The following is a 26,003-nucleotide window of genomic DNA, read 5'->3' on the forward strand; positions in this document are numbered from 1 at the left end:
TAATTATAAATGGGCATGAAGAGTCCAACTGGGGGTGAAAAATAACTAAACTGAATTATGATGATGGTTACTCCACTTTACAAAGTTCCTAAAGAGCACTGTACTCCTGAAATGAGTGAATGCTATCATAAGTTAAATATACTTCAATAGAGTTGAAAAAAATAATTGTTAATCCACATGTCATTTACCTTAATAAGAATGAATTGAGTCCATATTGTTGGAATACTTAGAGTTGAACAAGCAAATGAATAAATGAAGAGAACTAGAAGCTCATCTTTAGTAGAATGCTCACCAATAATGTATCTTCCAATAAAAAACTTTATTTAAAAAAAACAAAAGGTAACTTTATAGTGGACAAATCTGAAAGACATCATCTTGGCCAAGTGAACATAGTGGAAATCGCCAGTGAACGGACAAACCAACATCATGTGAACCTTGTTACGTTGCAATAAAGAGGAAACCGCATCACTTGTGTGACATCCTCACCAACAATACATAATCTGAAACTAAACATGAAATGTATCAATGAAATCTTTCTACAAAATAACTTGACTTTTTAAAAAATAAACACCGGCTGGGCGTGGTAGCTCACACCTGTAATCCCAGCACTTTCGGAGACCAAAGCACTTTGAATCACTTGAGACCACGGGTTCAGGACAGTCTGGCCAACATGGGGAAACCCTGCCTCTTCTAAAAATACAAAAATTAGTTGGGTGTGGTGGCACGTACCTGTAGTCCCAGCTACTTGGGAGGCTAAGGCTGGAGAATTGCTTGAACCCATGAGAAGGTTTCAGTGAGCCAAAATCGTGCCACTGCACTCCAGACTGGCGACAGAGCAAGACTCCAAAGCAAAAAAACTAAAACAAAAAGCAAACCAACAAAAACCCACGTTTATAAAAGACAGGCTCTGGAATCTCTCCAGACTAAAGAAACTATGGAATGTGACAACTAAACACAAGGCATAAACTGGACTTTGAATGGGGTTGCAGGTGAAGGGTGGGGCAGAGGACAGTCATAAGGACTTTATTTTTTGAGACGGAGTCTCGCTGTGTCACCCAGGCTGGAGTGCAGTGGTGTGATCTTGGCTCACTGCAACATCCACCTCTCAGGTTCAAGATATTCTCTTGCCTCAGCCTACCCAGTAGCTGGGATTACAGGCGTGTGCTAACACAGCTGGCTGATTTCTACATTTTTAGTAGAGACATGGTTTCACCATGTTGGCCAGGCTGGTTTTGAACTCCTGACCTCAGGTGATCCACCCGCCTTGGCTCTCAAAATGCTGGGATTACAAGCATGAGCCACTGTGCCTGGCACAGGACTTTAAATGAAAAAAAATGAACAAATTTAAATATGTAAATGTAGATTAGATAACAGGATGTTAGGTAATATGCTATCCAATACTATCTAATGAGTAACAACTACTAGCAGTCTTTTAACAGATCTGATACGCAATAGATAACAATATTTTTAATATCTATTATTATCTAGCATGTTATTTGAAATCCTATTCCATCCCTTCCTAAATGCCTCTTACCAAAACACCCCACATTTACCATGTATGTGGACTTCCTTGCTGCAGAAAGCTATAATCAGCTGTCTTTGGTTAGTTATGTTCCTGGTGGTATTTGGCTGATGGTCATCAACAAAGAAACCAGGAAAAATGTAAACAACTGGCAAATTTGGATAGAGTATATGAGAATTCCTTATACTATTTTTGCAACTTTTCTATAGCTTTTAAATCATATAAAAATGAAAATATTTTAAATATCAGGAAATAGTCATAAGGATAATAATGGGAATAATAAAACTTTGAATTATATAATACAAAGTACACTAGTTTCTTTCTTTCTTTTTTTTTTTAATCTGACTCTGTTGCCCGGGCTGGAGTGCAGTGGTGTGATCTCAGATCACTGCAACCTCCACCTCCCAGGTTTAAGCAATTCTCCTTCCTCAGCCTCCTGAGTAGCTGGGACTACAGGCATGTGCCACCATGCCTGGCTAATTTTTTTATTTTTAGTAGAGACAGGTTTCACCATGTTGGCCAGGCTGGTCTCAAACTCCTGATCTCAAGTGATCCACCTGTCTTGGCCTCCCAAAGTGCTGGGATTATAGGCATAAGCCACCGCATTCGGCCTCACTAGTTTATTTTCTGTTAGCAGTATTTAAAATTTTCTACGGTTAAAGACATATGGGAAAACACATTAAAATACAACAATTTTATTTAAATGTTTATAAACAAATATACAAATAGACACAAAGACAGACTGAAGAAACAATCAGAAGCTTAGCACTGGTTCTACTCCAATCCATAAAAGATAATATCTTGAGTTAGGGAGGAACTACCCAGTAAGTCATGTTGCCCTTGAGGCATATAACCTGAGACAGGTTGTATCTTTACATCTTGGATTCATGGGTAATTAAAACACTTTTTCTATTCCTATTTCTCTCGTTTCAGACTGCACCACAATGACATAATTCCACAACAATACAAAATACTTGTAAAAAGTGAAACCAGGGCCGGGCGCGGTGGCTCACGCCTGTAATCCCAACACTTCGGGAGGCCGAGGCGGGTGGATCACGAGGTCAAGAGATCGAGACCATCCTGGTCAACATGGTGAACCCCCGTCTCTACTAAAAAAATACAAAAAATTAGCTGGACATGGTGGCACGTGCCTGTAATCCCAGCTACTCAGCAGGCTGAGGCAGGAGAATTGCCTGAACCCAGGAGGCGGAGGTTGCGGTGAGCCGAGATCGCGCCATTGCACTCCAGCCTGGGTAACATGAGCGAAACTCCGTCTCAAAAAAAAAAATAATGATAATAAAATAAAATAAAAATAAAAAAATAAAAAGTGGGGCCGGGCGCGGTGGCTCAAGCCTGTAATCCCAGCACTTTGGGAGGCCGAGGCGGGTGGATCACGAGGTCAAGAGATCGAGACCATCCTGGTCAACATGGTGAAACCCCGTCTCTACTAATACAAAAAATTAGCTGGGCACGGTGGCGCGTGCCTGTAATCCCAGCTACTCAGGAGGCTGAGGCAGGAGAATTGCCTGAACCCAGGAGGCGGAGGTTGCGGTGAGCCGAGATCGCGCCATTGCACTCCAGCCTGGGTATCAAGAGTGAAACTCCGCCTCAAAAAAAAAAAAAATAAAAATAAAAATAAAAAGTGAAACCAAATAGTTGAGAATTTTTTTTTAATTCCTAGAAGTCCAAGCCCATGAGCCTTACTCTCAAGGTCCCTTCAGTCATGTCCTAACTTGCTTTTCCCCACCTTTCCCTCTAGCTAGTTACTCTGCCTCAAGGAGAATGTAGAAAAGAGATGATCAGCTCAGGCTCTGACCTGGACTGCCTAGCTTACAACCCCAGTTCCACCTCTCACTAGTTAGGTGCTACGCACCCTGTGTCTCACTCTCATCTTTAAAACAGAGAAAAGCAATACTTCACAGCGCCACGGTGTGGCCTAAATTTATTTGTATAAAGCACTTAGAATGAAGTTACCGATTACGGCTTCATGATTATCAACACCCATGCCCGAGGAGGGCACACCTACACACTCTCGGTTGAGGTAAATATCTCTATAAAACAAGCCAAGGACCACGCACAAAGAGATTTGCCCTCAGTAGCCAAGAAGTCCCTTCCCTGCGACTCTATTGGAAAAGTCAGGCTGGGGAAGGCGAAAGCTGTGAAACACACTGACTGCATCTCGAGTGCCCCACAAATGTTTAATGCTCCCTTTCCTTCCTGGAAGGCGGACTCAACTATCGCTTTCCTAAAATGAGGTCAGAAGGCGTCCCGGGATCATCCAGCGTCCTGTAAGAATTAGAAGGACCAGGGCCCCTGCATCTGGAGCTATGACCCCACCCGGGGACCTGACCGCTTCGGAGAAGTTAACGAAAGACCAGCAGTCACCAAGTGGCAGGGATTGCTTTAAGGTTCTCATTTGCGTTACCTCTTTCAGTTCCCCAAAACGATTCTATAGGATGGTTCTAATGTCCCCCCCCAAAAAAACAGCAATGGAAGGAATAAGGACATTGTGTAACACTCGTCACACGGCAAGAAAGAGGTCGCACACGTAGGGTGGAGGGAGGCAGGCTGAGAGGTCAAAGTCCTGGAAACGCTCAGAGCAGGACACAGAGGACCCCGCCAATTCCACCCCCCGGGACGCGAGCACAGCCCCCGCATGCCAGAAAGCTCCGTGGACCGGAACAAAAGCCCATTCCCCGCCACTTCAAACCTCCGCTCTCCGCCAAGGCTCCTTTTCCCTTGCTTGGATCATCGATCATTGGGTCGTTACAAACCCAAGCAAAGGTGATAAGTCCGGAAGTATCAGCCAGACGCAGAAATGGCTCAAACTACGCGGTTAACTAAAGTAGCAACCACACGCTCACAGACCGGAAGTGCTCGCACCTCCACAGAGCGTCCGGACTCCATTTCCCAGAATTCCCCGGTTCAACGGCTTGAGCCAAAGGGTCCGCCACTCCATGGAGTTGATGGACTACACGTCCTAGAATTCACTGGTCCACCCGCCTGAGCCTCCTTGCCCGCGACTCAATGTGTCTAGATTCCACTTCCTCAAATGCGAAAGGAAGATGTCTATAATCTCACCCTTCAGGGGGAAGCGTTGAACTCCACTGTGGTCCTTGGCTACGCACACCGCAATGGCCACCGGGAACGTATCCCGTGTCTCTGAGCGCCCGGTGGGGAATGTGGCCTGTGACCCTGTGAGTCGACCTTCTCTCTCCCTGAGTCTTTGAGCGAAAATAATGGATAGACGGCGTTTGCCTTCCACGATGACAGGAGTGTTATTGGGAAGAGAACAAACGAGGGGATACAATCTTCAAGGATTAGGATAACCTGACAATGGGAGGTTAAAACTAAGGGTTTAAAGAGCGAGCCAGGGCCGGTCGCGGTGGCTCACGCCTGTAATCCCAGCACTTTGGGAGACCGAGGCGGGCGGATCATGAGGTCAGGAGTTCAAGACCAAACTGGCCAACATAGTGAAACCCCGTCTCTGCTAAAAATACAAAATAAAAATTAGCCGGGCGTGGTGGCTGGCGCCTGTAATCCCAGCTACTTGGGAGGTTGAAGCAAAGAGAATCGTTTGAACCTAGGAAGCGGAGGCTGCAGTGGGCCAAGATCGCGCCACTGCCCTCCAGCCTGGGCGGCAATGCGAGACTCCGTATCCGGAAAAAAAAAAAAATGCCAGGTAGAATGATTTGGCAGGAGCAATGAGCCATGAGGAGCAGGAAGACACCAGCCCCTACTCCAGGGGTTGTTGGAACCACTGATTTAGCTGGAAAAGCCACCCCCATTTAAGATCACAACTACCAGTGAAGAAGTGGTGTCGTCATGGAACAGCTGTCTTCCCATAGTTTTTATGGTATTCATATTTCTCCCTTAGATGTAGAAACATCAGATTTCAGCGAATGTAGTGAATTGCTCAGTACCTCAGAGCAATAATGACTGATGAAGAGCTAGTCATTAGTATCAATCTGACATTGAGATTGTAAATGCAGTAAAACGGGAGGATTCTACAGGTGAGGGAGCATGTTTTATTAAGAGTTTCTTCCTGGCTGAGCGCAGTGGCTCACACCTGTCACGCCAGCCCTTTGGGAGGCCAGAGCAGGACATTCCCTTGAGCCCAGGAATTCGAGACCAGCCAGGGCAATACAGGGAGACTAAATCTCTATAAATTTTTTTTTTTTTTTTTTTTGAGACGGAGTTTCGCTCTTGATACCCAGGCTGGAGCGCAATGGCGCGATCTCGGCTCACCGCAATCTCCGCCTCCTGGGTTCAGGCAATTCTCCTGCCTCAGCCTGCTGAGTAGCTGGGATTACAGGCACGCGCCACCGTGCCCAGCTAATTTTTTGTATTAGTAGAGACGGGGTTTCACCATGTTGACCAGGATGGTCTCGATCTCTTGACCTCGTGATCCACCCGCCTCGGCCTCCCAAAGTGCTGGGATTACAGGCTTGAGCCACCGCGCCCGGCCTATAAATTTTTTTTTAATGATCAGGCGTGGTGGCCTTATCTTGTAGTCCCAAGTACTCAGGAGGCTGAGGTGGGAAGATCACTGGAGCCCAGGAGTTTGATTGAGGCTGCAGTGATCTGTGATGCCGCCACTGCACTCCAGCCCGGGCAACAGATACCTCATTTAAAAAAAAAAATTTTTTTAAGTTTCTATTTCTTGGTAAAATATAGTTTATTATAGTTAGCAATTTGAAAACTGCCATTGGTTGGTTGAAAAAAATTAATAGCATAAAGCTAAATTAGGAAACAATTCATCTAAAAACCTACTCTTTTGAAGGTAACCTGATTTTTTTTCCCCTATAAAGAACCATTGGCCTATAAACCAATATTCTTCTTTAAAAAAAAATGGAGTCTACTGTTTTTTATCTATTTTTCTAAACTAAAAACTTTTCATAATTTTGTTTAGACACAAAAATAAGGTGAATGTGCCGACCTTATGATGCCAACACCCACTCTCCGAAAGCTGAGTGATCACTATTCATATGCCAGTTATAGCTGTATCCTTGATCTACTCTGCCTTCCCAAGAGATAAAATGTATTGACACAATCATAGCATGCAGGGAACTGAGCCCAAGAGGTTAGGGGCACTTGGCATCAAAGTTCCCTTCTGTTCCCCAGGTCCTTGCACTCTGGGCCTGTGATGGCAGGGGCAGCCTCTATGATCTCTGAGATGCCTTTGGGGTCATTCTTCCCCAATGTGTCTTGGACAACAGGTCCTGGCTTCAGTTGACATAACCAATTCAAACTGCTTATCTCTACCCTTGTTTTATCCAGAACAGGTTTCCTAAATTTTCCAAAGTAGATAGGCTGTGAATTTTAAAAATTCTTAGTTCTGCTTCCCTTTTAATTAATAATTCTGACTTTCTGTGCGGTCTCTCCCACAACACATGGGAATTCTGGGAAATATAATTCAAGTTGAGATTTGGGTGGGGACACAGCCAAACCATATCATTGATGATAGTGATAAAAATAAACAATAGGGAAAGGGCTCCCTATTCAATAAGTGCTGCTGGGATAACTGGCTAGCCATATGCAGAAGATTGAAACTGGTCCCCTTACTTACACGATATAAAAATCAAGCCAGGTGCTGTGGCTCACTGCTGTAAACATTGGTAATAATGTCCCCACTTTTGTTTCTGATTTTAGTTACTTGGGTCTTTACTTTTTAGTCAATCCTGCTAATGTTTTCACAATTTTGTTAGTCTTTCAGAATAACCACCTCCTGGTTTGGTTGATTTTCTTCGTTTTCTTCTTTTTATTTATTATACTTTAATCTTTAATATTTCCCTCCTAGTCACTTTCTCTAAGATTCTTTCTCCTAGTTCATGAAAATAAACTTAGGTTGCGGATGTCAGATCTTTCCTTCTTTTTAAAGCATTTACAGGTGTAAATTTCCCTTCTACGACTGCTTTTGCCTCATTCTGTAAGTTTGGCCATTGTTTCCATTTTCAGTTGTCTCCAGGCATTTCCTAATTTCACCTCTGATTTCCTCTGACATATTATTTATTTAAGAGTGTGTTTAGTTTCCACATAGGAATTTTCCATTTTTCATGACGTGATTGAATTCCAGCTTTTGTGATTATAATTGGAAAAGATGTTTATGGTATTAAACATTTGAATTAAGAGGTTTTACTGAATTTATTACAATGTTTTCAGCCTTTAGTATGAGAAAAATTACAAATTATTGTTGAATTTATATTGTTTTTGACCAATGGAACACTACACAAAGCCACAAATGCGAGGAATACAACTTTGGAATAGAGGAGGAGGGGAAGGCAGGAACCAAGTGGGAACTGATATTATCAAAATAATGCTGTGGGCCAGGTGTGGTGGCTCACGCCTGTAATCCCAGCACTTTGAGAGGCCGAGGTGGGTAGATCGCAAGGTCAGGAGTTTGAGACCAGCCTGGCCAACATGGTGAAACCTGGTGTCTACCAAAAATAGAAAAATTAGCTAGGCATGGTGGCGCGTAGTCTCAGCTATTTGGGAGGCTGAAGCTAGAGAATCGCTTGAACCTGGAAGGCAGAGGTTGCCGTGAGCCGAGCTCGTGCCACTGCACTCCAATCAGTTAGCGAGACTCTGTCTCAAAAATGAACAAATAAATAAATAACGTAATGCTATGAACTGCAGTACTCTGCATTTCAACTAAGGTGTCCCTGAATTAACATTTGTAGATTTCCTCTCTTAGACACAATTAAAAACATCATGTTTGCTCCTTTTGATTCATTTAACACACAGTGAACACAAAGTGCTAAAGTTGTGAAGATGCAGCAGAAAACACACGTAGCTGACATTCTAGTGGTAATCAACTGATATGTTCATGATTCAGGTTTTATAAATGCATGAACAAACTCTTATTCTAAGGCCTGTTTCCTGAATAACTGTAACTGTCAAACTTTTGCTTGAAGCCTACTGCACAATTTGCAAGGGTTCTCCGCTACGGCAGTCCCAGGACCACTGCGGTATGCTGAACTATGGCTGAAACAAGCTTTAACTTAAACACGTTTTTTTCTCCTGCAGGACTGGATGAAATGTATCATCATCATGGATTCTGTGATGAGTTACAAGATATGAACTCAAAGGGAACTGCCTACTGTGTGCCTCATATTTTAATGTTTCTCCCCTTTGTGAATGCTTAGGTGACAGTGTAGTCGTGAAAACTGAGCAAAACCTTTATTACACACATTACTCACGTTTCTCTCCAATGTGGACACTCTGAAGTTGAAGACTTGAGGCCGGAATGAAGCACATACCACCACCCTCCACACTCGCATAGTTTCTTTCCTATGGGGAGCTTCTGAGGCATAAGATTCAAGTGATGCAGCAATCCCACGACTGGGTATATCCAAAGGAAAGGAAGTCAGTATGTCAAGGAGATATCTGCATTCTGTTCATTGCAGTACTACTCACAATAGCCAAGATACGGAATCCACCTAAATGTCCATCAATACATCAGTGAAGAAAAGGTGGCATATATATACAATGAAATCCTCTTTAGACATAACAAGGAAACAAAGTTTTGTAATCTGTGGTAACATGGATGAGTTTTGCAGGACATTGTTAAGTAATATAAGCCAAGCAAAGAAAGAGAAATACTGACTGTCCTCACTCATATGTGGAAACCAAAAAAGCTGATTTCATAGTAGAGCCGAACAGTGAGTGTAGAGGCAAGGACGTGTAGGAGATAGGTGAGATGACCAAAGGTTGGCTAAGAGATACAAAAGTAGAGGGAAGTAGAAAGAATACGTTTTACTGTTCTGCAGCACACAAGGTGACTATCGTCAACATTTGATCATTTACAAATTGCTAAAAATGTGTTGTAGTCTCACAAATGTACCACACTGTAGCAGTCTCTCTTGTAAGGTATCACCTGGAGTCTTAATGTTACGTCTAAGATGATTGAGAAGCACAGAAGCAACGGTGAAATTGGAGTGAAAGTTTAATAAGTGAAAGAAAAAAGCTCTCCACAGTGGAGATGGGGACCCAAATAAGTTGCCCACTATGAGGCTAGGGTCTGGGGTTTCTATGGACTGGGAAAGGGAAGGAATGTGCCTAGTCTGGGCTGTCTTGGAGAAAGCATGATTCAGCTTGGTCCTGGACCCTGGCCAGAGACCAATCAGGAGCTTAAGTGGTGATTCATAAGGGTATTCAGCTCGGCCCGAGACCAATCAGGAGCTGAAGTGATGATTCATAAGGGTATTCAGCTCAGCCCAAGACCAATCAGGAGTTGAAGTGATGATTCATAAGGGCTATTTAGCTTGGCCCAGGACCAATCAGGAGCTGAAGTGATGATTTATAGAGGCTGGGCTTTTCCTTCTCCGCAAAGGAAAGTGCCAACCGGAACCTACTGAAGCATACTGTACTCAAGCCCATTGTATTCATACCCACAAAAGAAGAAACTTTCCTGGGAGCCTGACGATTATAAAAAGGACAAAGGCATTTCTGTTGTCAGGCCTTGTTCCCTTAACTGAGTGAGCCGGAGGTTTGTGCAAGTTTTTACCTGAGTGGACTGGAGGTTCTTCTATCTGTGCAGCCATGGGCATGTCTCCAGGCACAAGCCCCTGTGCTGGTTCCCTTACCAGTGCCTGTAGCTTGATTTTCTTCCCCAGGCTGGTTTTTATGTTATGTGGGGATGAGGCACTGACCCGTGCGGCAGGGGCTCTCCAGGGACCCTTCCCTTGCTGTCTACCAATTGCTCTCAAATGGACTTTGAATTTTCCAACACAAAGAAATGGTAAATGTTTGAGGTGATAGATATACCAATTACACTGATTTCATCATAAATTATATGGACATATTAAAATAACATACTGTACCCCATAAATATTAACAATTATGTGTCATTTAAAAATAATGATAAAAGTACATCCAGATTCAAGCATCTCTTGTAGCGTTTTCCACAGTCCTCATCACATTTGGATGGGTTTTCCCCACTGTGGTCTCTCTGTTGGTCTTTATGGTATGTCCCGTGTACAAGCTTCTCTCCACAGTCCTCACATTTGTATGGGTTTTCCCCACTGTGGTCTCTCTGTTGGTCTTTATGGTATGTCGCGTGTACAAGCTTCTCTCCACAGTCCTCACATTTGGATGGGTTTTCCCCACTGTGGTCTCTCTGTTGGTCTTTATGGTATGTCCCGTGTACAAGCTTCTCTCCACAGTCCTCACATTTGAATGGTTTTTTATGGCAGTGGAGTCTCTTATGATTCAAAATACTTGAGCCCTGGCAAAAGCTCTTCCCACATTCCTTACAATCATAAGGTCTCTCTCCAGTGTGGACCCTCTTGTGCAAGTCAAGATTAAACTTACTAATGTAGACCTTCCCACACGCCTCACATTTATATGGCTTTTCTCCATTGTGGGCTCTCTGATGGGAGGACAGTTGTGAATTTGTATAAAATTCCTTCCCACATTCTTCACATTTGAAGGGTTTTCCTCCATGGTGAACTCGCTGATGGTTCAAAAGGTATGAGGACCATCTGAAGCTCTTCCCACTTTCTTTACAATTATATGGTTTCTCTCCTGTGTGGACCACCTGATGCTTATAAAAATCTACCCTACGAATGAAGCCTTTTCCATACTGCTCACATTTGTACGGTTTCTCTCTTGTGTGGACCATGCAATGCCTATTAAGTACTGATCTCTGACGAAAGCTCTTATCACATCTTTCACACTTAAATGGTTTTTCTCCTGTGTGAATCCTGAAATGCTTATTAAGTATTGATCTCTGACTAAAGCTCTTACCACATGTATCACACCTAAATGGTTTTTCTCCTGTGTGAACCCTGCAATGCGTATTAAGTCCTGATCTCTGACGAAAGCTCTTACCACATGTATCACACCTAAATGGTTTTTCTCCTGTGTGAACCACAGAATGGCTCTTAAGTCTTGACTTAAAATGGAAGCTCTTACCACATATATCACATTTGAATGGCTTCTCCCCAGTATGGATTCTCTTATGTTCCTTAAGCTTGGAATTGTAAATGAAGGCGTTTCCACATTCCTCACAAATATAAGGTTTCTCTCCTGCGTGTAATTTATGATGAATATGAAGTGTTGATCTACGATTGAAGGCTTTCCCACACTGCTCACATTTGAATGGTTTCTCTCCAGTGTGGACTCTCTGATGAGTACGAAGAACTGAAATGTAACAGAAGCTTCTTCCACATTCATCACATGTATGAGACTTCTCTCCTGTGTGTAATTGCTGAGGAAGATCAAAGACGGAGACATCACTGAAGGGTGGTTTAAACATCCCACCCTGGGAAGGTTTCTGTCCTGTGTGAATTATGCATAGTCCTGCTTCAACCTGGGAGGGGAAATCACCATGTTCAAAGAATTGAGAGTTATTTATGATAGGGTCCTGAGACCTGGTTAAGTCATTTGTAGTTTGTTCCCAGATTTGCTGGCAGGACCACTCCTCATGTGTTCCTGCTTCTGGAACAGACTCCAACTCAGTTTGGATCTTGCCTCCTATAAGGACACAGATTTAAGAGATGTGTACAGGTAAAGCCTTTATTCAGTGCTTTCAAGGTTTCACACCTAGGACATGACATTAAACTTTAATGAATTACAGAGAATGTTCAGTTTGTGTCTTCCAAATACACCCTTATTTCTGGTTTGCATGAGGCCAATTCAGAAAACGACATCATGTCTCATATGTAAAATCCTTGATAGAAATAATAGACTTCATTTAAAAATATGATACATACATTTAACTTGTTACTATTTCTTTTCTTTCTTTTTTTTTTTTTTTGAGATGGAGTCTCGCTCTGTCACCCAGGCTGGAATGCAGTGGTAAAACCTCGGCTCACTGCAACCTCCGCCTCCTGGGTTCAAGTGATTCTCCCACCTCAGCCTCCCGAGTAGCTGGGATTACAGGTGTGCACCACCACATATGGCTAATTTTTGTGTTTTTAGTAGAGACAAGGTTTCATCATGTTGGCCAGTCTGGTCTCAAACTCCTGACCTCAGGTGATATCCACCCGCCTCAGCCTCCCAAAGTGCTGGGATTACAGGCGAGAGCCACCGTACCCGCCCAACTTTCTACTATTTCTAACGAATTTCCTAGTCAGTCTAAAATCTTGCATTATAAACTATGAAACTAAAAAGGTATGTACATAATGAAATATGAAGGAACTTTAAGGAAAAGCAATAACATAATTAATACTTTGTATATTTGTCTTTATGCTGTATATCCTTATAAAGAAGTTAACCTAGGCCAAGTGTGGTAGCTCAACCCTGTAATCCCAGCACTGTGGGATTGATCACTTGAGTCCAGGAGTTCAAGACCAGCCTGGGCAATATAGTGAAATCCCATCCCTCCTAAAAATAAACAATTAGCTGGGCGTAGTGCTGCACTCCTGTAGTCCCAGCTACTAGGGAGGCTGAGGTAGGAGGATTGCTTGAGCCTGGGAGGTGAAAGTTGCAGTGAGCCTTGGGTGACAGAGTGAGACCCTGTCTCAAAAAAAAACAAAAACAAAAAGCTGGGTGCAGTGGCTCACACCTGTAATCCCAGCACTTTGGGAGGGTAATGAGGGGAGAACACTTGAGGTCAGGAGTTCAAGACCAGCCTAGCCTTGAAATCCCATCTCTGCTAAAAATACAAAAAAATCAGCCAGGTGTGATAGCACATGCCTATAGTTCTAGCTACTCGGGAGGCTGAGGCAAGAGAATTGCTTAAACCTAGAAGGCAGAGGTTGCAGTGAGCTGAGACTGAGATCATGCCACTGCACTACAACCTGGGAGACAGAGCAAGACTCTGCCTCAAAAAAAAAAAAAAAAAAAAAAAAGTTAACCTAACTAAAAAGAGGTTGGGACTTTGTCCTCAGCATCTGAGAGCTAATCTCTAGGATCCTGAAGTGTCATATCTAAGGAGAGTGTCCTGGATGCCTTGAGGGCAAACACTGGATCACTCTGCATAGTGAAACAATATAATTTACAGTTGTGGCTGGCAGATTCTTTGGGGGACTGAGGGTAAGAGATGCTCCTCTCCATGTCAGAAATAACATCAATGTGATTTAAGGTGGAGTTTTAGGTCACAGAGAGTTAGTGGACCAGGAGACTGATTCGTCACCTAGAAATCAATCAACCAATAATGGTTCCATAATGGAGACCTAATAATTACTCTGGATCCCAGCAGTCAGGTCACTTTCTGTGACTGGCAGTACTTTGAGTCTAAGTCATACCTAAATCCTGGGAATGTGACACATCCTACTCTACCAGGAGAATACAATAGAAGGTCCTCATTTGGTTCTTCTCATCTGGACTCTGTCTTACTTGGTTTTTCTCTAAGTATAATATATATCTTTTCTCTGTAAAAATCAGTCACTCTGAGAATAAAAGTATTCAGTAAGTTCTGAGAGTTTAGAAAATTACTGAATGTGAAGGTAGATTTGATAACCTCCCAAATTTGGTGTGAAGTGAGAGCAGTTCTCTATAAAATCTCAGTAAATTTTGTAGTTGGTTGAACTCTTCACAATGTTAAACATCAAACACCTCAGAGTGTTTGTATGTACACATTCAAAGTGTTCCTGCACAAGAATTTTACACAGCATGTATAAAATAGTTAACCTTATTTTTCTGTTTTGATATAGACAGTAACTTGGTTATCTGAAAGAGTACAGGGACAGACAACTGCAGTTCTGAGGGGAAGCTGAAAGGCTGTCCTTCCAGGGGTCCACTGACAATCAAAGTTGTTAAGAATCACGTGGAATGAAAAGAAAGCCTATGATGCAGATAAATAGTTACTCTATAACTTTTTTATATTGAAGACTACACATTAGTGAGCTATGAAATACATTTAAACTCTACAATAGGCCGGGCGCGGTGGCTCACGCCTGTAATCCTAGCACTTTGGGAGACCGAGGTGGGTGGATCATGAGGCCAAGAGATCGAGACCATCCTGGTCAACATGGTGAAACCCCGTCTCTACTAAAAAAATACAAAAAATTAGCTGGGCACGGTGGCGCGTGCCTGTAATCCCAGCTACTCAGGAGGCTGAGGCAGGAGAATTGCCTGAATCCAGGAGGCGGAGGTTGCGGTGAGCCGAGATCGCGCCATTGCACTCCAGCCTGGGTAACAAGAGCGAAACTCCGTCTCAAAAAAAATAAATAAATAAATAAAAAACAAATAAACTCTACAATAAACATTTACAAAAAAGAACTAGAACGTAAATTATCACAGCATCATGACAAGCAGGAAAGTGGTCCTTACATAAAGTGCCTACTAGAGTCACTCATACACACCTATAGGCCTGAAAAACATTTGTCTGGATTATACTGAAAGATGTGCTTCTTACTATGGCTCATGCACACAAAACATTCAACAATTGGTCAGAATAATGCCAAGTCCCGAATTAAGTAAATTTTTCCAATGGAAAGTTAAGTTGCAAAGGCTGAATCTTGGAAAGCATTAATAGGTTAAGTGTATACCTATTGGAACACAGTGGTACGTGGATATATTTAATACACTGTGACTTAATAAATAAGAGGCCTTAAAGAGAAAGGAGAATCTTCAGGATGTTTCTGGTTTGAGAGGGCAGTTTACCAATTCCTACCAGGTCAGAAAGTTTACCAGTTCAAAGTACAGCACTAAATCTCTATAAAAATCAAGAAAAAGTTGTGTAAAATATACATCCTTTAATGTGTTTGACATAATCCATGAGATTATGGAAGAATGTGGTGTATATTTCTGCATACACCACATTAGTGTATGTGATGCAAAGTAGCTTTTGTATGACATAAAGATGCAGAAATATACACCACATTTATGAAGAAAGAGAACCAGAAATGGAGTAAATATTCAGCTCTGTGACTTATGTCCCCTCACCCTCATTCTTCCCCTTCTAGTAGGAAGAAGGTGAAACCTGGGGGCAGTGAAGTGCATACTGACTTTGGAAAAGGCAAATGGGTTGCAGGTGGGTAAATCTTTCAAAGGAAATGTAGCTGGAAATCCTCATTCACAAGGAATTTCTTCCCAGATATAAATATGCTCTCTATGGAAAGCTCCAGGGTAAGTCTCAGGGAAAGCATCTTACTCAGTGTGTTCATAAAAACAATGCTTAGAAGTTTCCATGGGACGTGGGTCAACTGTACACACCTAAAACCAATCATGTCAAAGGAACCTAAGAAAGTCAAAATTGGATAAGCAGCAAACAGCAGGCCAAAAAAACTGTTCTGCAATATACAGTCAGCCTTCTTATTATGTTATACAGCAAGGGGGATTAAAACAGCAGATGCCATTAAGGTCACTAGTCACCTAAGCAGAAGGTAGGAAGATCTTCCTGGATTAGGCAGGAGTAACCAATACAATCACAAAGGACCTGAAAAGTAGAAGACAGAGGCTTAAGAAGAGTGGCAGAGGGAATGATATGATGGAAGAATGGTCAGAGATGCAAAGTAGCTGCCTTTGAAGATGAAGAAGTGAAACAAGGGCCAGGGAGTGTGGACAGTGCCTAGACACTGGTAAACCAAAGTGAAGCTTTCCCTCCAAGAACGTCCAGACAGGAACGAAGCTTTAGGGCCGCTTTGCTTTTTGCCCAGTGAGATGTATCAGACTTCAGGCCTAAAGAACAGAGAGTTAATAAATATTTTTGTTTAGTCCACTAAGTTTGTGGACAATGGTTACCACAACAGGCAATACAGTGCCCTTGGCAGAACAGAGAAACAGCAAGGAAGAAATGTCGCTGGAAATGATGGAGAAAGAGGGAAAGGACATATGTAGTCAGAGAGGCAGAACAGGATGAAGAGCAGACCACACAGGTCTCTAAGATGCACTTAAAGAGGTTGTAACATTAATAAAAATAAGAAGCCATAAAAGCTTTTGAGGAGAGGAATGATGATCTGACTTCCATTTCCTAAAGATCGCTTTGGCTGCCATAAGAACAGATAATAGGGTGGGAAGGGTGGGAACAGAGCTACCAGCTGGAAGGCAGTTGTAATAATCCAGAAAAGAGATGTGGTCATTTACATCAGAGCAATGCAAATGGGCACGGACAGAAGCACAACAGGTGGGAGAGTCATGTATAAGGATGCACAGAGGCTTAGTTCTCACCTGAATTCCCTTCCCTTTGGGTTGCTGTCTCCATCACCCAAAACTTTTCTTCCCTTAGGAAGTGGAAAACATCTTGGTGGAACAGTTGATGCCCTGTGAATAGGTAAAGTCATGTGCTGACTCCCAACACATTCTGGGTAATATTTAGGCAAAATTTACTGGAAATGTAGGTCCCCAATGCACACTCAAACTTGAACACTCTAAGGTACAAAGCCACTCCTGGGGCCTGTCGTTCTGTGCTCACCCACTGACAGCAGGTTCCTGAAGTTCTCCAGCATCACATCTCGGTACAGCTACCTCTGGGCAAGGTCCAGCAGCCCCAGCTCCTCCTCAGTGAAGACCACAGTCACGTCCTTGAAGGTCATTGCCTCCTACAATATCAGGAAGACATAACCTCAATCTTATGACCAAAGACTACTGGGGAAGGAGTGGCATTGAGCTGGTGCAGGAGGTAAGTGGAAAGTTGTTCTCCATATTAAGAGATGTAGGTCAGCTTATAGATTTCCCACTTATTCTGCCTATATCCTGACAATGACACACACTGATTTTCCTGAACTCCACCAGAAGTGCAGTGATGAAGTCCCATACATTTACTTTGTGCTCTCACTGAGTCTACTCATGTATGTAACCCTCTAGGACTCCACAAGCTGCATCCTGGGCTACCTATACACAGGTTCAACAAATTTTGCCAACTTCCCCAGCAACATTAAACAATTCAGTCCCAACCTTGTTGAGTAAGGCCCACTGTCCTCCTCTCTTATATTCAAACCCGGGATGCTATTGCTTTTCTTTAGTATTTGCTAAACTAACAAGTTATAGGTAACTGTGGGTAATTTTCAGCGTGGCCTGCAATCATTCTTTCTTGCTTATAGTTCTGAAGAATAAACACAGAACCTGCTAGCAATGCAATGTTCCTGTCCTTCCTAGGGAAGGTAACGTCTTGAGTTAGGGAGAAAGTGCCCAGTAAGTCGTGTTGCCCCTAAGGTATATAACCTGGGGAAGGCTACCTTCTGGGGTACCTCTGCTCTGGTGGAAGTGGGGTCTAGATTTTGTCCACCCCAGGAAGTTTTCCTCAGCCTTGGTGGCCACCTCACAGTGTATCCTACACTTCTGTGCTCCCTTGCTGCCAATCTGTAGATAACAAATCTGCTTCACATAATTAGTTGAGTGAGATCGTGTTCTGTCTCACAGGACTCACTCAGGTTGGTAATCAGTGCAGAGTGAACCTACTCCACAGTACCTGTATGGACAGCTGTGTGGGATAGCTATATGGTATGTCCTCTACTCTCAAAGTACAAACCACATATGTTAATTGCAGCCCTCACTGTCCTGATCAGAAGCCAGATTGCAACATTGCACATCCTAAGGATCCGCCCCTTCCTAGCTGTGTGGCCCTAAACATGTTTGCCTACAGGAATTAGTTTCCTTTCTAAATAATAGTTCTTATATGGCACAGTGTTTTAAAGGATTAAACAAGGAAATATACAGTATTTGGAAGCATCTGCGCTATTGACTGTTTAATGAACATTAGCTGGAATTATTTTTACTGTTGTTACTAGTATTATCTATTTCATGGCTGCATAGTATTCTAGAGAACTGATGATCTACTTTTAGGTACAGTAAAGCAGATTTAATTTTTCATATTTTCCATTATCAATCCTGTAAAGAGCATCATTTTTAAGTAATGATGTAGTAAGACCGAAGAACATCTTATTCTCCTCTCTCATTGTCTAAAGTCATAATTTCAAATGAAAATTAAAACATCAAAAAATAAGCACATTTAGAACTGTGATCATATAACTGCAAGCTTTCTTCCCAGTTTTTCACCTACCTCCATAATATTTCAATAGAATACAAGTACTTAGGTTCTCTGTATGATGGCCAAGAGCATGTTATAAATATTCCCACAGTCTTGGTAATCTGATTGAGGGAACATTCTATTATTCTCACTTACTTGATTATAGATGAAAACCATCACTTTTCAAGGCTACTGGCCATTTCTATTTCGCCTTTTACATTGGCCTTTTAGTGTCCTTTATTCCTATCTGTTTAGAGTTTTTCCTTTATTCTGTGCACAAGATTTTGACTTTTGATTTTATCTTCTTTAGATATCCATGTGAGAAGCATTTTTGCCCCAGGTTGTTATTTCTTCTGGTAACATTGTGGAGGCATCTTTTGCCATAAGGGATTTAAAGATTTTCTATAACAACTATGGTAATCAGTGTACTTCGCTCAGTGTCTGGAGTAGATGCCACGTCAGAGTGACATGTGACAAGAGGTCACATCAAGTAACGACAGGGAGGAGCAGCACCACCTAGGGACACCGTCACTCAACAGGGCACTCCAGACACCCACACCACAGGGCACAGGTTCAATGGAGAATTCTGCCTCTCTCTTTCACTTGAGCCAAATGGCTAACACTCCTGTCCCTTGGTTGCCCGTGTACACTTGAGCAGGTTTCTCATATTTCACCTGTTTAAGAGGAAGAAGAGACCAGGAACCTTCTCATTCTGCTGCTCTAAGGAGTAAATGTAGTAACAGAACACAAGTGACTGGCAAATCTCAGTATCACTGGACATTTTAAATGAAGGCTTTCTACTACATAAATGAATAAAAAGAGACCAGTAAATAAAACACATGCAAAGTATGACTGAGACATGGAGAACGAACACAGAATCTAGCTCTTCCTGTGTGAAAACTCCAACAACATTTGTGTGGAGCAGCAGCTATAACCTGTTGTTCTGTGCCCAGTTAAAATATTCTATCTACAGCCGGGCGCGGTGGCTCACGCCTATAATCCCAGCACTTTGGGAGGCTGAGGCGGGTGGATCACGAGGTCAAGAGATCGAAACCATTCTGGTCAACAAGGTGAAACCCCATCTCTACTAAAAAATACAAAAATTAGCTGGGCATGGTGGCGCACGCCTGTAGTCCCAGCTACTCGGGAGGCTGAGGCAGAAGAATTGCTTGAACCCAGGAGGCAGAGGTTGCGGTGAGCCAAGATCGAGCCATTGCACTCCAGCCTGGGTAACAAGAGCAAAACTCCGTCTGAAAAAAAAAAAAAAAAATTATATCTACAAAACAGCCAGTGTGGTACATGTCAAAAGTACTCTTTCAAAATTGAGCTAAAATGGCATATGGTTTTCAAAATTACTTTTGTGGGAAAAAAATATGCCTATGTGTGTGAGGTAGTTATAAATAAAAAGATATACCAATTTAATAGGAATATGATGCAACCATAAAAATGTTAGATTATATAACATATAAAAAGAGTACAGTTTACAGTTAGATGTATACCATCAATACAAATACTATTATGAATGTATATGAGAAACAGCATGAGAAGATAAAAATGAATAATTTCAGAGAAGGGAGGTAATAAAGTGGGAGCACTGTTCATTCCTACTAATTTTTTTTTAGTGGTGCGGTTTCTCCACGTTGGCCAGGCTGGACTTGAACTCCCGACCTCAGGTGATCCGCCCACCTTGGCCTCCCAAAGTGCTGAGATTACAGGTGCAAGCCACTGCGCCTGGCCCATTCCTACTAATTTTTATACTCCATAAAATAAATAATGGTAAAACCAAACCAAAACAAAACCAAAAACCAAATGCAGTCAACACAAAAGAGATAAAGGTAGCACCTGGCACACAACAGCTCCCCAAATGCCTGTTTTCTCCTTGAGTCTTCTCACGACAAAGAAAAACACATGACAGGATGTGTAGTGAGATGGAATTTTAACAGCAAGAGAGGCACACCCCACTCACCTGGAATGAGGTCATTTTTTTCCCCTATGTTGGGGAATTTGCAGACTCCTGAGTGATGCAGTTTGAAGGATGGAGGAATCCTGCCTGAAACATGCCACTGTCTGCAGAAAAAGACATGAAAGGTTTGCCACAGGTGACACCCACCAATACAGATGTGTGTTGTAAATGAGCACATGAACGATCACAGCAGCATTATTCATAATAACCCCAAACTCCACACAACCAAAATGCCTTCCTCTGGGTAAATGGATAGACAAATGATGGCGTATCCATACAATGGAATCTTATTTGGAAATTTAAAGGAATGAAGTACTGACTCAAGCTACAACATGCAGAGCTTGTAAGCAAGCTAAATGAGAAATGAAAGAAGCCAATCACAAAACTCATGGATTATAGGATCCCATTTATATGAAATATCCATAATAGGTAATAGTATACAGAGAGAAAATAAGTTAGTGGTTGCTCCAGATTTGAGGTGAGAATGAGTTTTTATTTTTTAAGAGGTGGGGTCTTGCTATGTTGCCCAGGCTGGTCTCAAACTTCTGAGCTCAAGCTATAGCTCTCACCTCAGCCTCCCAAAATGCTGAGATTACAGGCATGAGCCACCAGGCCCAGCCTGAAAATGAGTTTTAACTGTAAGTGGGCACAAGGAGTCCAACTGGGGGATGAAAATGGTCTAAACTGAATCATGATGATGGCAAAAACACTCTGTGAAATTCCTAAAGATCACTGAATTGTATACCTGAAACTGGTGAATGCTATGATATGTAAAATACACTTCAATAGAGTTGGAAAAAAAATTGTTAATCTACCTGTCATTTAACTTAACAAGACCGAGTCCATATTAATATGGTTTTCAAAATTAATTTTGTGGGACCAAGTCCAAATATTCCATATTGATATTTATAATTGAAGAAACTAATAAATAAATGTGAGAGAACTGTAAGTTCATCTTCATAGTGACTGCTCATTAATAATGTATCTCCCCAGAAGAAACTTTATTATTTTTTTAAAAAGGTAATTTTACAGTGGATAAATCTGAAAGACATCATCTTGGCCAAATGACAAAGTTGAGATCACCAATGAAGGGCCAAACCAACATCATTTGGCCCCTGTTATGTTACAGTAAGTAGGAAACCTTATCACTTTGGTGGTATTCACACCAACAATACATAATCTGCACTTGATCTTAGCCAAAAGGCCCAGAAGCGATAACAATGCATGATCTAAACCTAAACATGAAATATATCAGATAAATCCCAATGAACGTCTTTCTCCCAAATCACTTGCCTACACTCTTAAAAAATACCATGCACATAAAAGACAAAGGCTGTGAAATCCTTCCAGATTAAAGATAGAAAATGCGATGACTAAACACAATGCATATAATTAGGCATTGTAGATACAGGATAGTTGTGAGGACTTCAAATGAATGGAACCACACATTAGATAATATGATGTTATGGAATATGTTATCTAGCACTATCTAATTATAACACTATAAGCACAATTAGCTTTAACAGACATCTAACATTTAATAAATATCATTTAATATAATGTCTAATTTTATCTAGCATGTTATGTGAAACCCTATAACGTGCCCTTTCTAAACACCTCTTAGCAAGTCACTCCATGATCACCATGGAATGTGAGCTTCCTTGCTGCAGAAATCTACAATCAACTGTCTCTGGTTACAGGTATGTTCCTGGTAGTATTTGGCTGATGGTCACCAACAAAGCAAACAGGAAAAATGTAAACAATTGCAAATCTGGGTAAAGAGTATATGAGAATTTCCTATACTATTTTTGCAACTTTCCTATAGCTTTGAAATGATATAAAAATGAAAAGTTTTAAACTACCAAGAACTAGTCATAAGGATAACAATGGGAATAATAAGAATGAGCACGACGAAATATGGCAGTTTGCTAGTTTATTCTCTATTAGCAGTATTTAAAAATTTCCATAAAGAAATATGAGAAAACATATTAAGATATTATAACAATTTTTTTTTTGTTTTTTCTGAGACAGAGTTTCGCTCTTGTTACCCAGGCTGGAGTGCAATGGCGTGATCTCGGCTCACCGTAACCTCCGCCTCCTGGGTTCAAGCAATTCTCCTGCCTCAGCCTCCCGAGTAGCTGGGACTACAGGCGCACGCCACCATGCCCAGCTAATTTTTGTATTTTTAGTAGAGACGGGGTTTCACCATGTTGACCAGGATGGTCTCGATCTCTTGACTTCGTGATCCACCCGCCTCGGCCTCCCAACAATTTTTAAATGTTTCTAAATAAACATACAAATAGACACAAAGACTAAAAAAGAATGATTAGAAAGACTAAAAAGATATGGGGGAGGCCGGGAGCGGTGGCTCACGCCTGTAATCCCAGCACTTTGGGAGGCCGAGGCAGGTGGATCACCTGAGGTCAGGAGTTTGAGAACAGCCTGACCAATATGGTGAAACCTTGTCTCTACTAAAAATACAAAAATTAGCCGGGCGTGGTGGGAGCTGCCTGTAGTCCCAGCTACTTGGGAGGCTGAGACAGGAGAATTGCTTGGACCTAGGAGGCAGAGGTTGCAGTGAGCTGGGATCATGCCACCGCACTCCAGCCTGGGCGACAGAGCGAGACTCTGTCTCAAAAAAAAAAAAAAAAAAAAGATTAGCTGGGAGTGGTGGCGCGCGCCTGTAGTCCCAGCTACTCAGGAGGCTGAGGCAGGAGAATTGCTTGAACCCAGGAGGCGGAGATTGCAGTGAGCCGAGATCGCGCCACTGCACTCCAGCCTGGCGCCTGGCAACGGAGCGAGACTCTATCTCAAAAAAAAAAAAAAGGAAATGGGGGATAACTGGAAGTTCTATCACGTCTGTCAGATAGCTACTACCTTTACATGTTGAATTCATGGATAATTTAAAACATTTTTTCTCCTATTTATCTAATTTCAAACTGCTCCGCAATGATATGGTTCCACAATATAAAATCCTTATAAAAAGTGAAACAAAATGTTGACAAATTTTTAAAAGATTCCTACAGAAGTCCAAGTCCATGAGCCTTTCTCTCAAGGTCCCTTCAATCAAGACCTAACTTGCTTTCCCCATCTGATTCCAGCTAGTTCCTCTGCCGAAATGAAAATGTATCCAAGGAATGATCAACTCAGGCTCTGATCCTGACTCCAACTCCAGCTCCACCTCTTACTTCAGTAACTATGCACCCGGTGTCTCACTCCCATATTTAAAATGGAAAGAGCAATACCTTTCCACAGAGCCACGGTGTGGCCTGGCTTAAAGGTATTCATTTCCATAAAGCCCTTAGAATGAAGTTACCAATTAAAGCTTAATTATTATCAATACTCATGCCCAAGGACACATCCTATACACTCTCTGTTGAGGTGAACATCTCTGTAAAAGAAAAAACCCAGCCCGGCGCAGTGGGTCACGCCTGTAATTCCAGCACTTTGGGAGGCCAAGGTGGGCAGATCACTTGAGACCACTGGTTCAAGACCAGCCTGGCCAACATAGTAAAACCTGGTCTCTACTAAAAATACAAAAATCAGCCGGACGCGGTGGCACATGCCTGTAACCCCAGCTACTCGGGAGGCGGAGGCAGGAGAATCGCTTGAATCCAGGAGGCCGAGGTTGCAGTGAGCCAAGATAGCACCACTGCTGCACTCCAGCCTGGACACAGAGCCAAACTCATTCTCTAATAATAATAATAATAATAATAATAACGGACTAACAAAGTAAATAACACTTTTTAAAAAGAAAAAAAGCCAAGGACCACTCGCGTAGAGCTTTGCCCTCAGTAGCCAAGCCCCTCCCTGCAGCTCTTTTGGAAAGGTCAGGCTGGGGAAGGAGAAAGCAGTGAAACACCCTGGCTGAGTCGCCGTCCCGGATAAAAGTTAAATGCTTCTCTCCCTTCGTGAAAGCTGGAGGGAACCCTTGCCTTCTTAAAAAGAGGTCAGAGGCGTCCGGGATCATCCGGCGTGATGACCCCGGGGGACCTGACCACTTCGCGGGAAATTAACAAGAGATCAAATGACAAGGCTGTTAAGGCTTTGTTTTATACCACAACTTTCAACTCCTAAAACAAGTCTATCAGGATGGTCCTAAAATCCTAATTTTAAAAACGGCAATGAGATTAACACCCCACGTTATATTGTGGGAAAGAGGTCGCACACGTAGGGTGGAGGGAGGCTGAATGAGCGAAGTCAAAGACCTGGAAAACCCTCAACACAGGCACACATGACTAGACAGGGTTTTCCCTCCGCCCCCCGTCCCCAGAAAACTCCTGTGGACGCGAGTACAGCCCGCAACGCCAGAAGGCTCCGTCGACGGCAACAGACCCCCCTCCCCACCCTCGCATTTGCAAACCTCAGGTCTTCGCCATGGCTTCTTACCCTCTTAATTGACCGCCAGGTCGTTAGGCGCCCCTAACAACCGGTTCACTTTCGCAAAGACCCGCAAGACACAGAGTCAGCTCAAACCACCTTACTAAGTAAAGTAGTAACGTCCTGCTCAGAGACCGGAAGTGTCTGCTATGCCACAGAGCGTCTGGACTACACTTCCCAGAATCCCCCGAAACCGCCTGCCCGAGCCAAAGTTCCCACGACTCCACAGAGCAAATGGACTCCACTTCCCAGAATTCACAGGTCCTCCTGCCTGAGCCAAAATTCCCACGCCTCCTAATGTACTCGCAAAACGCCTGCAGGAGCCAAATTTCCTGCGCATCCAAGGGGGCAACTAGACTTCCGCAGGCGTTTCGCGGGTATCTTGGGAAATGGAGTCCATTTGCTCTGTCGCGGCGTGGGAATTTCGGCTCAGGCGGGAGGACCTGTGAATTCTGCCTTATCGACCTGTATTTTTCTTTTTTAAAAAATGGGAGTCTCATGTTTTATATCAGTTTTTCTAAACTAAAACAGAAGACTTTTTATGGTTTTCTTTAGATAAAGTTACTGTGCCAACCACAGTATCAGGAACACTTCTCTGAAAATTGAGTGACTGCCGTTTCCATACCAGTTACAGCTGTATCTTTGCTCTATTCTGCCCTCCCAAGAGGTTAAAAATGTGTTGACACGGCCGGGCGCAGTGGCTCACGCCTTTAATCCCAGCACTTTGGGAGGCCGAGGCGGGTGGATCACGAGGTCAAGAGATCAAGACCATCCTGGTCAACATGGCGAAACTCCGTCTCTACTAAAAATACGAAAATTAGCTGGGCATGGTGGTGCACGCCTGTAGTCCCAGCTACTCGGGAGGCTGAGGGAGGAGAATTGCTTGAACCCAGGAGGCAGAGGTTGCGGTAAGCCGAGATCGCGCCATTGCACTCCAGCCTGGGTAACAAGAGCGAAACTCCGCCTGAAAAAAAAAAAAAAAAAAAAGTGTTGACGCGCTCAAACGTAGTAGGCAGGGAACTGTGCCTAATATGTTAGGGGATATTTGGCATCAAAGGCTGGTGTGTTCCTAGTTTTGTAAAATTCTATACAATTGTTACCTATATTCATAGATATGCTGAAGCATGCTTACCAAAATATTCATACTTCCTACTATCTTCCACTTTCTTCTTTAGACTTTTCTGTACCAATGCAATTGTTTCCAATGTCTAGGCATTATTATTTTTTTTCCCAAGATTTAATGTATAGGCATTATTCTTGCAAGTAAAACGAGTGTATTTTTA

General features: G+C 42.6%; 2 protein-coding genes across 5 annotated transcripts in view; both read right to left on the bottom strand.

Annotated features, from left to right (window-relative positions):
- LOC105713046 (zinc finger protein 223) overlaps positions 1-4,556 on the bottom strand; it is a 41,392-nt gene extending 36,836 nt beyond the window's left edge. The window contains exon 1 of one of the 3 annotated variants that reach the window (XM_064381205.1): positions 4,406-4,541. In XM_064381205.1, coding sequence (XP_064237275.1) covers positions 4,406-4,481 — 76 coding nt within the window. In that variant the 5' untranslated portion in view covers positions 4,482-4,541. The other 2 variants (XM_012446534.2, XM_012446540.3) reach the window with 2 other exon arrangements.
- Positions 4,557-8,686: 4,130 nt separating this feature from the next.
- On the bottom strand, positions 8,687-24,984 carry LOC105713032 (zinc finger protein 155-like). 2 transcript variants are annotated; one of them, XM_064381208.1, is made up of 4 exons: positions 24,730-24,984; positions 16,824-16,950; positions 16,580-16,672; positions 8,687-11,998 (listed from the first exon to the last, which is right to left on the bottom strand). In XM_064381208.1, the coding sequence occupies exons 2-4, from the start codon at positions 16,855-16,857 to the stop codon at positions 10,362-10,364; spliced, it is 1,764 nt and encodes a 587-aa protein (XP_064237278.1). In that variant the 5' UTR covers positions 16,858-16,950; positions 24,730-24,984; the 3' UTR covers positions 8,687-10,361. The 2 variants fall into 2 exon arrangements, with proteins under 2 accessions (XP_064237278.1, XP_064237279.1); XM_064381209.1 differs by lacking the exon at positions 16,580-16,672 and having other exon boundaries at positions 24,730-24,965.
- Positions 24,985-26,003: the final 1,019 nt, after the last annotated feature.

The sequence above is a fragment of the Aotus nancymaae genome, unplaced genomic scaffold (genome assembly GCF_030222135.1).
Source record: "Aotus nancymaae isolate 86718 unplaced genomic scaffold, 86718_ANA_hifiasm-v0.15.2.pri h1tg000028l, whole genome shotgun sequence".
Classification (NCBI taxonomy): domain Eukaryota; kingdom Metazoa; phylum Chordata; class Mammalia; order Primates; family Aotidae; genus Aotus; species Aotus nancymaae.